Source organism: Gopherus evgoodei, unplaced genomic scaffold (assembly GCF_007399415.2).
Source record: "Gopherus evgoodei ecotype Sinaloan lineage unplaced genomic scaffold, rGopEvg1_v1.p scaffold_52_arrow_ctg1, whole genome shotgun sequence".
Taxonomy (NCBI): Eukaryota; Metazoa; Chordata; order Testudines; family Testudinidae; genus Gopherus; species Gopherus evgoodei.
In genome coordinates this window covers 1,278,632-1,290,765 of record NW_022060073.1, presented here as the reverse complement: position 1 = coordinate 1,290,765, position 12,134 = coordinate 1,278,632, and the positions used below count along the sequence as shown (strand labels likewise).

General features: G+C 61.5%; 1 protein-coding gene across 2 annotated transcripts; it reads left to right on the top strand.

Annotated features, from left to right (window-relative positions):
- The first annotated feature begins 7,702 nt into the window (after positions 1-7,702).
- On the top strand, positions 7,703-9,812 carry LOC115643225 (putative uncharacterized protein FLJ46204). Of its 2 annotated transcripts, none has more exons than XM_030547108.1 (2): positions 7,703-8,441; positions 8,474-9,812. In XM_030547108.1, the coding sequence occupies exons 1-2, from the start codon at positions 7,714-7,716 to the stop codon at positions 8,658-8,660; spliced, it is 915 nt and encodes a 304-aa protein (XP_030402968.1). In that variant the 5' UTR covers positions 7,703-7,713; the 3' UTR covers positions 8,661-9,812. The 2 variants fall into 2 exon arrangements, with proteins under 2 accessions (XP_030402968.1, XP_030402969.1); XM_030547109.1 differs by having other exon boundaries at positions 7,703-8,467; positions 8,500-9,812.
- The last annotated feature ends 2,322 nt before the right edge of the window (positions 9,813-12,134 follow it).

Genomic DNA, 12,134 nt, shown 5'->3' with positions numbered 1-12,134 from the left:
CGGCTTTGGCGACAAGCCTGCGGGAAATCTCCGGTCCTGCACCTTCGTTGGCGCGTCTGCGGGAAGTCCCCGGTCCTGTGTCTTCGTGCGCTCCTGCGGGAAGTCCCTGGTCCTGCGGCTTTGGCGACAAGCCTGCGGGAAGTCTCCGGTCCTGCACCTTCGTCGGCGCATCTGCGGGAAGTCCCCGGTCCTGTGCCTTCGTGCGCTCCTGCGGGAAGTCCCTGGTCCCGCGGCTTTGGCGACAAGCCTGCGGGAAGTCTCTGGTCCTGCATCTTCATCGGTGCGTCTGCGGGAAGTCCTCGGTCCTGTGCCTTCATGCGCTCCTGCGGGAAGTCCCCGGTCCCGCGGCTTTGGCGACAAGCCTGCGGGAAGTCTCCGGTCCTGCACCTTCGTTGGCATGTCTGCGGGAAGTCCCTGGTCCTGCGGCTTTGACGGCGTGCCTGCGGGAAGTCCCCAGTCCTGCGGCTTTGACGCGTGCCTGTGGGAAGTCCCCGGTCCTGCGGCTTCGACGGTGTGCCTGGAGGAAGTCCCTGGTCCCGGTCCTGGTACTGCAGCTTTGGCAGCGTGCCTGCGGAAGGTTCCCGGTCCAGTGCTTTCGGCGTCGTGCCTGCAGGAGGTCCCCGGTCCCATGGCTTCGGTGTCCCCGCCACTTAATTGCTCCCAAATCCATGGGACCGGGGGCCTCCTGCAGAAACGCCGCTGAAGGCTGCCTGACTGCCGCCGTCGCAGGGACCGGCAGGTGCCCCCCGCGGCTTGGAGCGCTGGTTCTTGGAGCTGCCACTGTTTTTCGCCCCAGGATCTTCCCCTGGCCCGGGGCAGTTCTGGCCTGTCCTGCCCCACAGCGGGACAAAGACTCTGGGCCTGGATTCTCCCTCGGCTCAGCTCCTGGACTGCGGCCCTGCAGCCAACAAGGGGCATTTTCCCCACAGCTGCAGCTGCCCTGCTGGAGGTTTGCTCGGTGGAATTTCCTGGCAGCTCTGATCCACTCCAGGATTTGGCTGCTGTTCGGATCCGTTACAAACACCCCACCCCCTCCCCCTCCCAGGGCTTGCTGGGGAGGGGAGTGGGGTCTGGGTTTTATGTGACTTACTCCAGTGCAAGACATGCCCTGAGCAGAGTGGGAGTCCCAGGATCTGTCCCTGAGTCTCACTGGAACCCAATGCTCAGAGCAGGGGCTGGAGTCACACCTGCAGAAGAGGGTTGAGACCAGGGACGCTGCAAGGAAGTTTCGAGCCCTAGGGGAAACTTCCACCTTGCGCCACCCCCCCTCCCAGCTAACCCCGCCCCACCCGGGGAACCTCCCCCCTGGGGCAGCTAACCTCACCGGGGGAACCTCCCCCCTGGGGCAGCTAACCCTGCCCAGGGAACTCCCGCCTCCCCCCCCCCGCGGCAGCTAACCCTGCCCAGGGAACTCCCGCCTCCCCCCCCCCCCCCGCTGCAGCTAACCCTGCCCAGGGAACTCCCCCCCGCGGCAGCTAACCCTGCCCAGGGAACTCCCGCCTCCCCCCCCCCCGCGGCAGCTAACCCTGCCCAGGGAACTCCCGCCTCCCCCCCCCCCGCTGCAGCTAACCCTGCCCAGGGAACTCTCCCCCCGCCCCCCGCAGCTAACCCTGCCCAGGAAACTCCCCCCCCCCGCGGCAGCTAACCCTGCCCAGGGAACTCCCCCCCCCCCCGCTGCAGCTAACCCTGCCCAGGGAACTCCCGCCTCCCCCCCCCCCCCGCAGCTAACCCTGCCCGGGGAACACCCCCCCCACGGCAGCTAACCCTACCCAGGGAACACCCCCCCCCCGCAGCTAACCCTGCCCGGGGAGACACTCCCCCATCCCCCCGTGGAACCTAACCCTGCCTGGGGAGACCTCCCCCCACCCCCCGCGGCAGGTAACCCTGCCTGGGGAGACCTCCCCCCCCCCGCGGCAGGTAACCCTGCCTGGGGAGACCTCCCCCCCCCGCGGCAGGTAACCCTGCCCAGGGAACTCCCCCCCCGCGGCAGGTAACCCTGCCTGGGGAGACCTTCCCCCCCCCGCGGCAGGTAACCCTGCCTGGGGAGACCTCCCCCCCCCGCGGCAGGTAACCCTGCCTGGGGAGACCTCCCCTCCCCCGCGGCAGCTAACCCTGCCTGGGGAGACCTCCCCCCCCCCGCGGCAGCTAACCCTGCCTGGGGAGACCTCCCCCCCCCCGCGGCAGCTAACCCTGCCCAGGGAACACTCCCCCCCCCCGCGGCAGGTAACCCTGCCTGGGGAGCCTGCCCCAGCTCACCTCGGCTCTGCCTCCGCTGAGCGCGCCGGCGTCGCTCTGATTCTCCCCCCGCCCAGGCGTGCGGCGCTGACTGGAGGAGACTTTGAGCGGGGCTGTGTGCTCAGCGGAGGTGAGCTGGGGCGGGGGCGGTTCCCCCGTGCGCCCCCCTCCCCCGGTACTGGGGGCAGCCCTCCCCGTGCGCCCCCCCAGCTCACCTCCACTCCACCTCCTCCCGGAGGGGCTTTTAGGCGCCCCAACCACTAGACACCCTAGGCGCCGCCTACTTTGCCTAAGTTGTTGCACCGGCCCTGGTTGAGACTAAAGCTAGGCCAGCTCCTTCCTCTGGGGCTGCCCGCGCACCGACACCCCCGGGGGCAGGGGGAGCCTGGTATGGGCCCCTCGCTGGCACATCAGAAATACCGTCTCCAGCCTTGGGACAGGAGCGGGGCCGAGGGGAGCTGCTGGGCTCTATCCCAGCTGTGGGAGAGGAGCAGGGATAGAATGAGTAAAAGTGGGGGCTGGGAGCTAGGACTCCTGGGTTCTCTCCCTGGCTTTAGGAGGGGTGGGGAGGTCTAGTGGTTGGAGCAGGGCCAGAGCCAGGACTCCTGGGTTCCCTCCCCCGCTCTGGGAGGGGAGTGGGGGCTGGTGGTTAGAGCAGAGGGGGTGGGAGCCAGGACTCCCGGGTTCTCTCCCCGGCTCTAAGAGGGGAGTGTGGTCTAGTTGTTAGAGCAGGGCCGGAGCCAGGACTCCTGGGTTCTCTCCTGGGCTCGAGCCTGCCTCTCCCCTGGGAGCCCCAGCGATTCTGTGTGGCTCCAGGGAACTGGCCCGCATTAGTCCCGCTTTTCCCCACCCAGGGGAGGTGCCAGGCGCTCGGCAATCGGTCCGGCGCGGAGGCCCCGGCCGCTCCCCTGGGGATGCGCTGGCGGCAGGGGCTGGCGTGCCGCTCCCCCAGCCCCGCGGAGCCGCAGCCTGCGAGCGGGCAGAATCCAGCCCAGCTTTTCGCTGCCTCTGCGCCGAGCCCCGGCCGGGGCCATGGAGAGTCTGGAGCGCCGCTGCTGCGACGCCGCCGCCTTGGACTTCTTGGACCGACTAACTGGGGCTGTGCGCGCTGGTGGGCCCGGCCCGGCCCGACCCGACCTCCCGCCCCTGCTGCGCGCCCGGCCCCGCCGCCGCCCTGCGACCTGGAGCAGCGCTTTGTCCTGCTGCGCCCCTTCCAGCCCGCCGGCGGCCGGGCCTCGGGGGGCGGCTGCGCGCCCGGCCCAGGCCCCTTGGAGCTGCTGGGCGCAGAGCGCGGGGGGTGCCCAGAGCCCGAGAAACCGCCGCCTGTGCCTCCTCTAGGCCTGGAGCAGCGGGCCCTGCCCGGCCGCCGCCTGCGCCTCCCTTAGCCCCCGGAGCCCGGGAAACCGCCGCCTGCGCCTCCTCTAGCGCCCGGAGCCCGGGAAACCGCCGCCCGCGCCTCCCTTAGCGCCCGGAGCCCGGGAAACCGCCGCCCGCGCCTCCCTTAGCGCCCGGAGCCCGAGAAACCGCCGCCTGCTCCTCCCTTAGCGCCCGGAGCCCGGGAAACCGCCGCCTGCGCCTCCTCTAGCGCCCGGAGCCCGAGAAACCGCCGCCTGCTCCTCCCTTAGCGCCCGGAGCCCGGGAAACCGCCGCCTGCGCCTCCTCTAGCGCCCGGAGCCCGACAAACCACCGCGTGCACCTCCCTTAGCGCCCGGAGCCCGGGAAACCGCCGCCTGCTCCTCCCTTAGCGCCCGGAGCCCGGGAAACCGCCGCCTGCGCCTCCTCTAGCGCCCGGAGCCCGAGAAACCGCCGCCTGCGCCTCCCTTAGCGCCCGGAGCCCGGGAAACCGCCGCCCGCGCCCCCTCTAGCGCCCGGAGCCCGGGAAACCGCCGCCCGCGCCGCCTCTAGCGCCCGGAGCCCGGGAAACCGCCGCCCGCGCCCCCTCTAGCGCCCGGAGCCCGAGAAACCGCCGCCTGCGCCTCCTCTAGCGCCGGGAGCCCGGGAAACCGCCGCCCGCGCCTCCCTTAGCGCCCGGAGCCCGGGAAACCGCCGCCCGCGCCTCCCTTAGCGCCCGGAGCCCGAGAAACCGCCGCCTGCTCCTCCTCTAGCGCCGGGAGCCCGACAAACCGCCGCCCGCGCCTCCCTTAGCGCCCGGAGCCCGGGAAACCGCCGCCCGCGCCTCCCTTAGCGCCCGGAGCCCGAGGAACCGCCGCCTGCGCCTCCCTTAGCGCCCGGAGCCCGAGGAACCGCCGCCTGCGCCTCCTCTAGCGCCGGGAGCCCGGGAAACCGCCGCCTGCGCCTCCCTTAGCGCCGGGAGCCCGAGGAACCGCCGCCTGCGCCTCCTCTAGCGCCCGGAGCAGCGCTCCCTGCCAGGCAGCCGCCTGCGCCTCTTCTAGCAGCTGGAGCCCGAGAAACCGCCGCCTCCGCCTCTTTTCTAGCACCCGGAGCCTTAGAAACTGCCGCCTCCGCCTTTTCTAGCACCCGGAGCCCAAGAAACAGCCTCTTCTAGCGCCGGGAGCCCGAGAAACCGCCGCCTCCGCCTCTTCTAGCGCCGGGAGCCCGAGAAACCGCCGCCTCCGCCTCTTCTAGCGCCGGGAGCCCGAGAAACTGCCACCTCCGCCTCTTCTAGCACCCGGATTGCACGCGCACGCACCCCAGATTGCACGCGCACCCCGGATTGCTCACCCAATCTGCATTGCACACTCAGCCTGACACACGCACCTCAGATTGCATGCTTAGCCTGCACACACACGCAACTGCATTGCACGCTCAGCCTGCACATGCACCCCGGATTGCACGCTCAACCTGCACATGCACCATGGATTGCACGCTCAGCCTGCACACGCACACGTACCTGCATTGCACACTCATCCTGACATACACACACACACATTGCCCACGTACCTGCGTTGCTCGCTCAGCCTAACACATGCACCCACATTGCACACACACCTGCATCACACGTTCAGCCTAACAGACACATCTGCATTGCATGCTTTGCCTGACGCACTCACACTGCACCCACATTGCACGCTCAGCCTGACACACACACATCTGCCTTGCACGCTCTGACAGACATCTGCATCGCACATGCACCTGCATCATACACTCAGTTTGACACACGCATCCCACATTGCACCCACATCACACATGCACGCTGACCTGCATACTCAGTCTGACACATGCACTAGCATCATATCCGCATTGCACCCACACACTGGATTGCACACTAATGCTGACCCACACCCCACATTGCACACTTAACCTAACACATATCCTGCATCACACACCCACATCGCACTCAGCCCGACACCACTCAGAGAAGGCACACACCCCACATCACACACACAGCCTGACATTCCCACCCCGCATCCCACACTCAACTCCACACACTGCGTCTAAGGTGACCAGACAGCAAGTGTGAAAAATCAGGCCAGGCTGAGGGGTAACAGGCGCATATATAAGACAAAAGCCCAAATATTGGGATTGTTCCTAAAAAATTGGGACATCTGGTCACCCTACCTGCATCTCACACTCAGCCCAACACTGCTCCACGGGGCCCAGTCCTCCCGACACACACACACTGCATCACACTCAGCCCAACACTGCTCCACATGACCCAGTCCTCCCGACACACACACATTGCATCACACTCAGCCCAACACTGCTCCACGGGGCCCAGTCCTCGCGACACACACACACACACTGCATCGCACTCAGCCCAACACTGCTCCACATGACCCAGTCCTCCCGACACACACACTTTGCATCACACTCAGCCCAACACTGCTCCATGGGGCCCAGTCCTCGCGACACACACACACACACACACACACACACACACACACACACTGCATCGCACTCAGCCCAACACTGCTCCACATGGCCCAATCCTCCCGACACACACACATTGCATCACACTCAGCCCAACACTGCTCCACGGGGCCCAGTCCTCCCGACACACACACACACACACTGCATCACACTCAGCCCAACACTGCTCCACATGACCCAGTCCTCCCGACACACACACACACACAATGCATCACACTCAGCCCAACACTGCTCCATGGGGCCCAGTCCTCATAGACTCATAGACTCATAGACTCTAGGACTGGAAGGGGCCTCGAGAGGTCATCGAGTCCAGTCCCCTGCCCTCAGGGCAGGACCAAATACCGTCTAGACCATCCCTGATAGACATTTATCTAACCTACTCTTAAATATCTCCAGCGATGGAGATTCCACAACTTCCCTAGGCAATCTATTCCAGTGTTTAACTACCCTGACAGTTAGGAACTTTTTCCTAACGTCCAACCTAAATCTCCCTTGCTGCAGTTTAAGCCCATTGCTTCTTGTTCTACCATTGGAGGCCAAGGTGAACAAGTTTTCTCCCTCCTCCTGATGACACCCTTTTAGATACCTGAAAACTGCTATCAGGTCCCCTCTCAGTCTTCTCTTTTCCAAACTAAACAAACCCAATTCCTTCAGCCTTCCTTCATAGGTCATGTTCTCAAGACCTTTAATCATTCTTGTTGCTCTTCTCTGGACCCTCTCCAATTTCTCCACATCTTTCTTGAAATGCGGTGCCCAGAACTGGACACAATACTCCAGTTGAGGCCTAACCAGCACAGAGTAAAGCGGAAGAATGACTTCTCGTGTCTTGTTTACAACACACCTGTTAATGCATCCCAGAATCATATTTGCTTTTTTTGCAACAGTATCACACTGTTCACTCATATTAAGCTTGTGGTCCACTATGACCCCTCGATCTCTTTCTGCCATACTCCTTCCTAGACAGTCTCTTCCCATTCTGTATGTGTGAAACTGATTGTTCCTTCCTAAGTGGAGCACTTTGCATTTATCTTTATTGAACTTCATCCTGTTTACCTCAGACCATTTCTCCAATTTGTCCAGATCATTTTGAATTTTGACCCTGTCCTCCAGAGCAGTTGCAATCCCTCCCAGTTTGGTATCGTCTGCAAACTTAATAAGCGTACTTTCTATGCCAACATCCAAATCGTTGATGAAGATATTGAACAGAACCGGTCCCAAAACAGACCCCTGCGGAACCCCACTTGTTAGACCTTTCCAGCAGGATTGGGAGCCATTAAGAACTACTCTCTGAGTACGGTTATCCAGCCAGTTATGCACCCACCTTATAGTAGCCCCATCTAAATTGTACTTTCCTAGCTTACCTCCCGACACACACATACACACAATGCATCACACTCATCCCAACACTGCTCCACATGGCCCCGTCCTCCCGACACACACACTGCATCACACTCAGCCCAACACTGCTCCACGGGGCCCAGTCCTCCCGACACACACACTGCATCACACTCAGAGCGACACTGTTCTGCATGGCCCAGTCCTCCCGACAAACACACACTGCATCACACTCAGCCCAACACTGCTCCTCATGGCCCAGTCCTCCCGACACACACACACAATGCATCACACTCAGCCCAACACTGCTCCATGGGGCCCAGTCCTCCCGACACACACATACACACATTGCATCACACTCATCCCAACACTGCTCCATATGGCCCCGTCCTCCCGACACACACACTGCATCACACTCAGCCCAACACTGCTCCACATGGCCTAGACCTCCCGACACACACACTGCATCACACTCAGCCCAACAGTGCTCCACGGGGCCCAGTCCTCCCGACACACACACTGCATCACACTCAGAGCAACACTGTTCTGCATGGCCCAGTCCTCCCGACACACACACACACTGCATCACACTCAGCCCAACACTGCTCCACATTGCCCAGTCCTCCCGACACACACACTGCATCACACTCAGCCCAACACTGCTCCACATGGCCTAGACCTCCCGACACACACACACACTGCATCACACTCAGAGCAACACTGCTCCACATGGCCCAGTCCTCCCGACACACACACACTGCATCACACTCAGAGCAACACTGCTCCGCATGGCCCAGTCATCCCGACACACACACACTGCATCACACTCAGCCCAACACTGCTCCACATGGCTCAGTCCTCCCGACACACACACACACTCCATCACACTCAGCCCAACACTGCTCCACGGGGCCCAGTCCTCCCAACACACACACTGCATCACACTTAGCCCAACGCTGCTCCACGGGGCCCAGTCCTCCCGACACACACACACTGCATCACACTCAGCCCAACACTGCTCCACGGGGCCCAGTCCTCCTCTCACACACACACACACACACACACACACACACACACACACACACACACACACACTCAGCCCAATATACCCAGAGCCTCCTCCATGGCCCACATGTTCACCAGCACCCCACACAGACGCAGATGAGCCCTGGGCAGCCCTCTCTTTGCCAGCTGGTGGGAGAGGTAGAGGGAGGGGATGGAGGCGCTGTCCCGCCCCGCCTCGCCCAGGGTTACTCTGAGCTGGACCAGGAGGCAGGGAAGGAGCTGGCCTGCGGTGGAGGTCTTCCTGCAGCGGCTCCAAAAGAAGGGAGCAGAGGCTGTCACTGGATGCCTTAGTGACCCGCAGAACCAGTGTAGCAGACAAACTGGACCAACACAAAAAGCAACCCCCCCTCCGCTTCTCCCCCACACGCCAGGCTGGGCCGCAGTGTGTCTCCTTCCTTCCCTCCCAGGCTGGGGAGCTGGGGGCTGCAATGTCTTCCCCCTGCTCCCTCCCCCAGCCAGGGGCACTGGGGCCGTGGTGTGTCTCCCCTCCCTTAGCCTGGGGCCTGGTGCCTTCCTGCCTTCCTGGTTTCTTTCCAGCTGCCTCAGCTGACACTGTGAGTTTTCCCCTTTATGAAAATTCTTGTGTCTGTCTCCTCAATTGAATTGCAGAGACAAGATTCCCCACCCTCACTCCAGACACTGCAGGGGCTCTGGTGGGCACACTGGGGTGAAATCTGATGTTGACATCCGCTAGACCCCCCTCACCTCCAGCAAGGAGAGATTGTCTTACGCTTTTAGCTAAACATTTGGGGAAAAAACGGAAATGCAACAGTTGCATCAAAAGACACTTTGTGGGGGTGTCCGACTAGCGTAGGTCTTTGCATTGTACGGAATTGTCTGTGTCGGTCCGGCCAGTGTGTGCGGGGGTGTGTGATGTCATATGTAGCTTTGCGGGGGGGTGTGGACATGCACACCTCATCCAAATACGACGCAAAAATGTCTTTTCCCTATGGAATGTATTAGACGCTAAGAGGTGATTATTGTCTGATCGGGACTGCACATATCATGTGGTTTTTTTTACCAAAGTGAATCCATTCTTTAAAAAAAATTTAAAAAAATATGAGATTTAAGGAAAGTGTATTAGATTTGCTATGTTGGATATAAAGTGTTTATGGCAAATACAGTATTTGAACTCGTCCGGGTGGTCAGCGAGGACATTCTCCTCAAGCGACAGTGGGAGTTTGGTTTGTTTCTCTGATCAGTTCTGAGTTTTAATGGCTGTTGAAGGTAAATAACTAGCGTTTATAACCGTTTCGTGCTGTTTGTAAGAGGATTTAATAGTATTTCATAATTTTAATAGATATTTTTCAATCTTTGTGTAACATAAATGTATTTTTTTTGCATTACATATTTTTTGGGATATTATTTCAATGGAGCTTTTAAAAAACCAACCGACCCACCCCAGATTGCGCAGTGGCTCACTTTGTGTGTGTGAGAGTCCGGAGGGCCGTGACTGCCAGCCAGGGGTCTGTGTCCGTGACGTCCGGGCCTGGAGGGCTCGGGGCAAGTGGCTGGGACGTGTTGTCTGTTTTGCCAAGTGTCACTGCAGTTTTTATTAGAGAATAGTACTGATGCTGACGATCCTGTTGAGATTTTTATTTCTATTTTCCCACTGTTGCTGGATGCTGCAGCTGTTCCCCAGAAGGAATCACTCAAGTACTAAACAGTTTGATGGATTATTGTGAAGGCCGTTGGTGTGTCTGGTCTTTTGGTGCTGGTTGCAGGTGGGGAGCAGGTGAGGAGCAAGGAAGATGGAGCTAGATTTGGGCCTCCCGCCGGGCAGGAGCTGCCCTGGCTTGTTCTGCTGCCAGTGGATCCCAGCAACCGCCCCAGCCTTTTGGGGACCTACCAGGGGGTCTCTGGGCAGCCGGGGTGCTTGGAGCCCTCAGTCTAGGCAGAGCCCCTGGAGGAAACAGTCTGGCCGGGCTGTAGCATATCATGGGGTTCAAACTACTGGCAACCCCCACGGGAAAATCTAAGGTGCTGATAGAACTGAGGGCTGGCCTGTCCCCAGTGCGCGCGGCCCCGAGACGTCGTTTTCTGCCACTGGGGGATTTTGTATTCGAGACGCTCGCTGAGGCTCCCCCGTAACTTAGTACGCGGTACGGGGCCCTGCTGCCGAGCTGTCGCTGGGGCCTTTCCCTGTAGGCGCCTGCGTGAATCCTGCCCCGTTCAGCAGAGATTATGGGCTGTCAGCGGCCCCTGTGTTTGGGCTCTCGGCTCCGACATCACCCGCTGAGCCGCGTGCTCGGCGCTGACTGGACAGAGCCAGCAGAGAGCCAGGCGCTGCTGGGCCACAGAGGCTGAACACACAGCTACTGAGTCATGCAGGGTGCCTGGGGGCGCTGGGGAACGTGGAGATGGGGAGCTAGCTTTTCAAGGGGACGGTGAGGGCCCTGGGGCAGCCTGGGGAGCTGGGCGAGCTAAGGGGTGTGACCCCCTGGCGGGGGAGGGGTAAGGCGTGGGAACCAGGACTAAAGAGGTGTCATGAGGGCCACTGAGAAAGGCCATTTGGGCTGGATCTCGGGCGAGCCCTGCACCCCGCTCTGCAGGCCCTGCAATCCCTTCCTGAACCCCCACAGCTCGAGGACGAGACTCTGCTGCCATCCAGTGGCTGCTGCATTAACTGTGCTGCAGGCCATGGGGAGGCCGCTCCGGAGACCCCCAGGCGGGAGGGGAGGCAGCTGGCCTGCGGATAGCAGCCGGGGGAGCAGTGTGGGGGGCATGTGAGTGACCAGAGCGACCAGCCCTGGAGAGCTGAGAGCACTCTGGGCATCAGCCTGACCCGCCAGGGTGGGGGTGCTTGGGTCTGACCCCTCAACAGGGCTTCTGCTCCCCGCACCCTGGCTTGTGGGGCTGCAGACCCCAAATGCAGAGGCTAGGGACCCTGGGAATGTTGGGCCTCCGGCATGATTCCCCTCCAGTGCATCTGTATGAAAAGGCATCCGCCATGCGGTGGGACCTCTCCTCTACAGTGTGCTTGAGCTCAAACATATGAGTGCAGTGTTCCCGCAGGCTCCTGCCCCACTACCGGACTGGTAGGGCTCCCCAACCCTGCACTGCAGGCAATGCCATGATTGTGTTGGGCCCCCAGGGACCCTTAACTCTGCCCCCTTGGGCCCAGCTAGACTGTGCACCATGGTACCCGAGCAGCGGGGTGTCACCAGGCGTCCGGCAGGGGGCACAGGGGCTTTGTGCTCCCCATGGCCACCCTCCTCACCCATCTCACCAACCTGCACAGAGCGTCTACCCGGCTCTTCATCCCACACCGAGCGTCCACTCATCCCTCCATCCATCCCACGCTGAGCGTCCACCCATCCCTCCATCCCATACAGAGCATCTACCCATCCCTCCATCCCATACAGAGCATCTACCCATCCCTCCATCCTACACAGAGCATCCCTCCAGCCCACACTGAGCATCTGCCCATCCCTCCATCCCACACAGAGCATCCATCCATCCCTCCATCCACCCCACACTGAGCGTCCACCCATCCCTCCATCCCGCACAGAGGGTCCATTCAGCCCTGCTCCATCCCATATAGAGCATCCATCCATCTCTCCATCCCACACAGAGCATCTACCCATCCCTTCATCCTGAACAGAGCATCCACCCATCCCTCCATCCATTCCACACTGAGCATCTAGCTGGCCCTCCATCCCATACAG

What these genes read in the sequence shown, in the direction of transcription:
- LOC115643225 (XM_030547108.1), top strand. Translation starts at nt 7,714, where the DNA reads ATGGGGCCCAGTCCTCCCGACACACACATACACACATTGCATCACACT. An exon ending in CCACGGGGCCCAGTCCTCCT is followed by an intron (nt 8,442 to 8,473) that starts CTCACACACACA and finishes CACACACACACA; the next exon opens with CACACACACACACACACACA.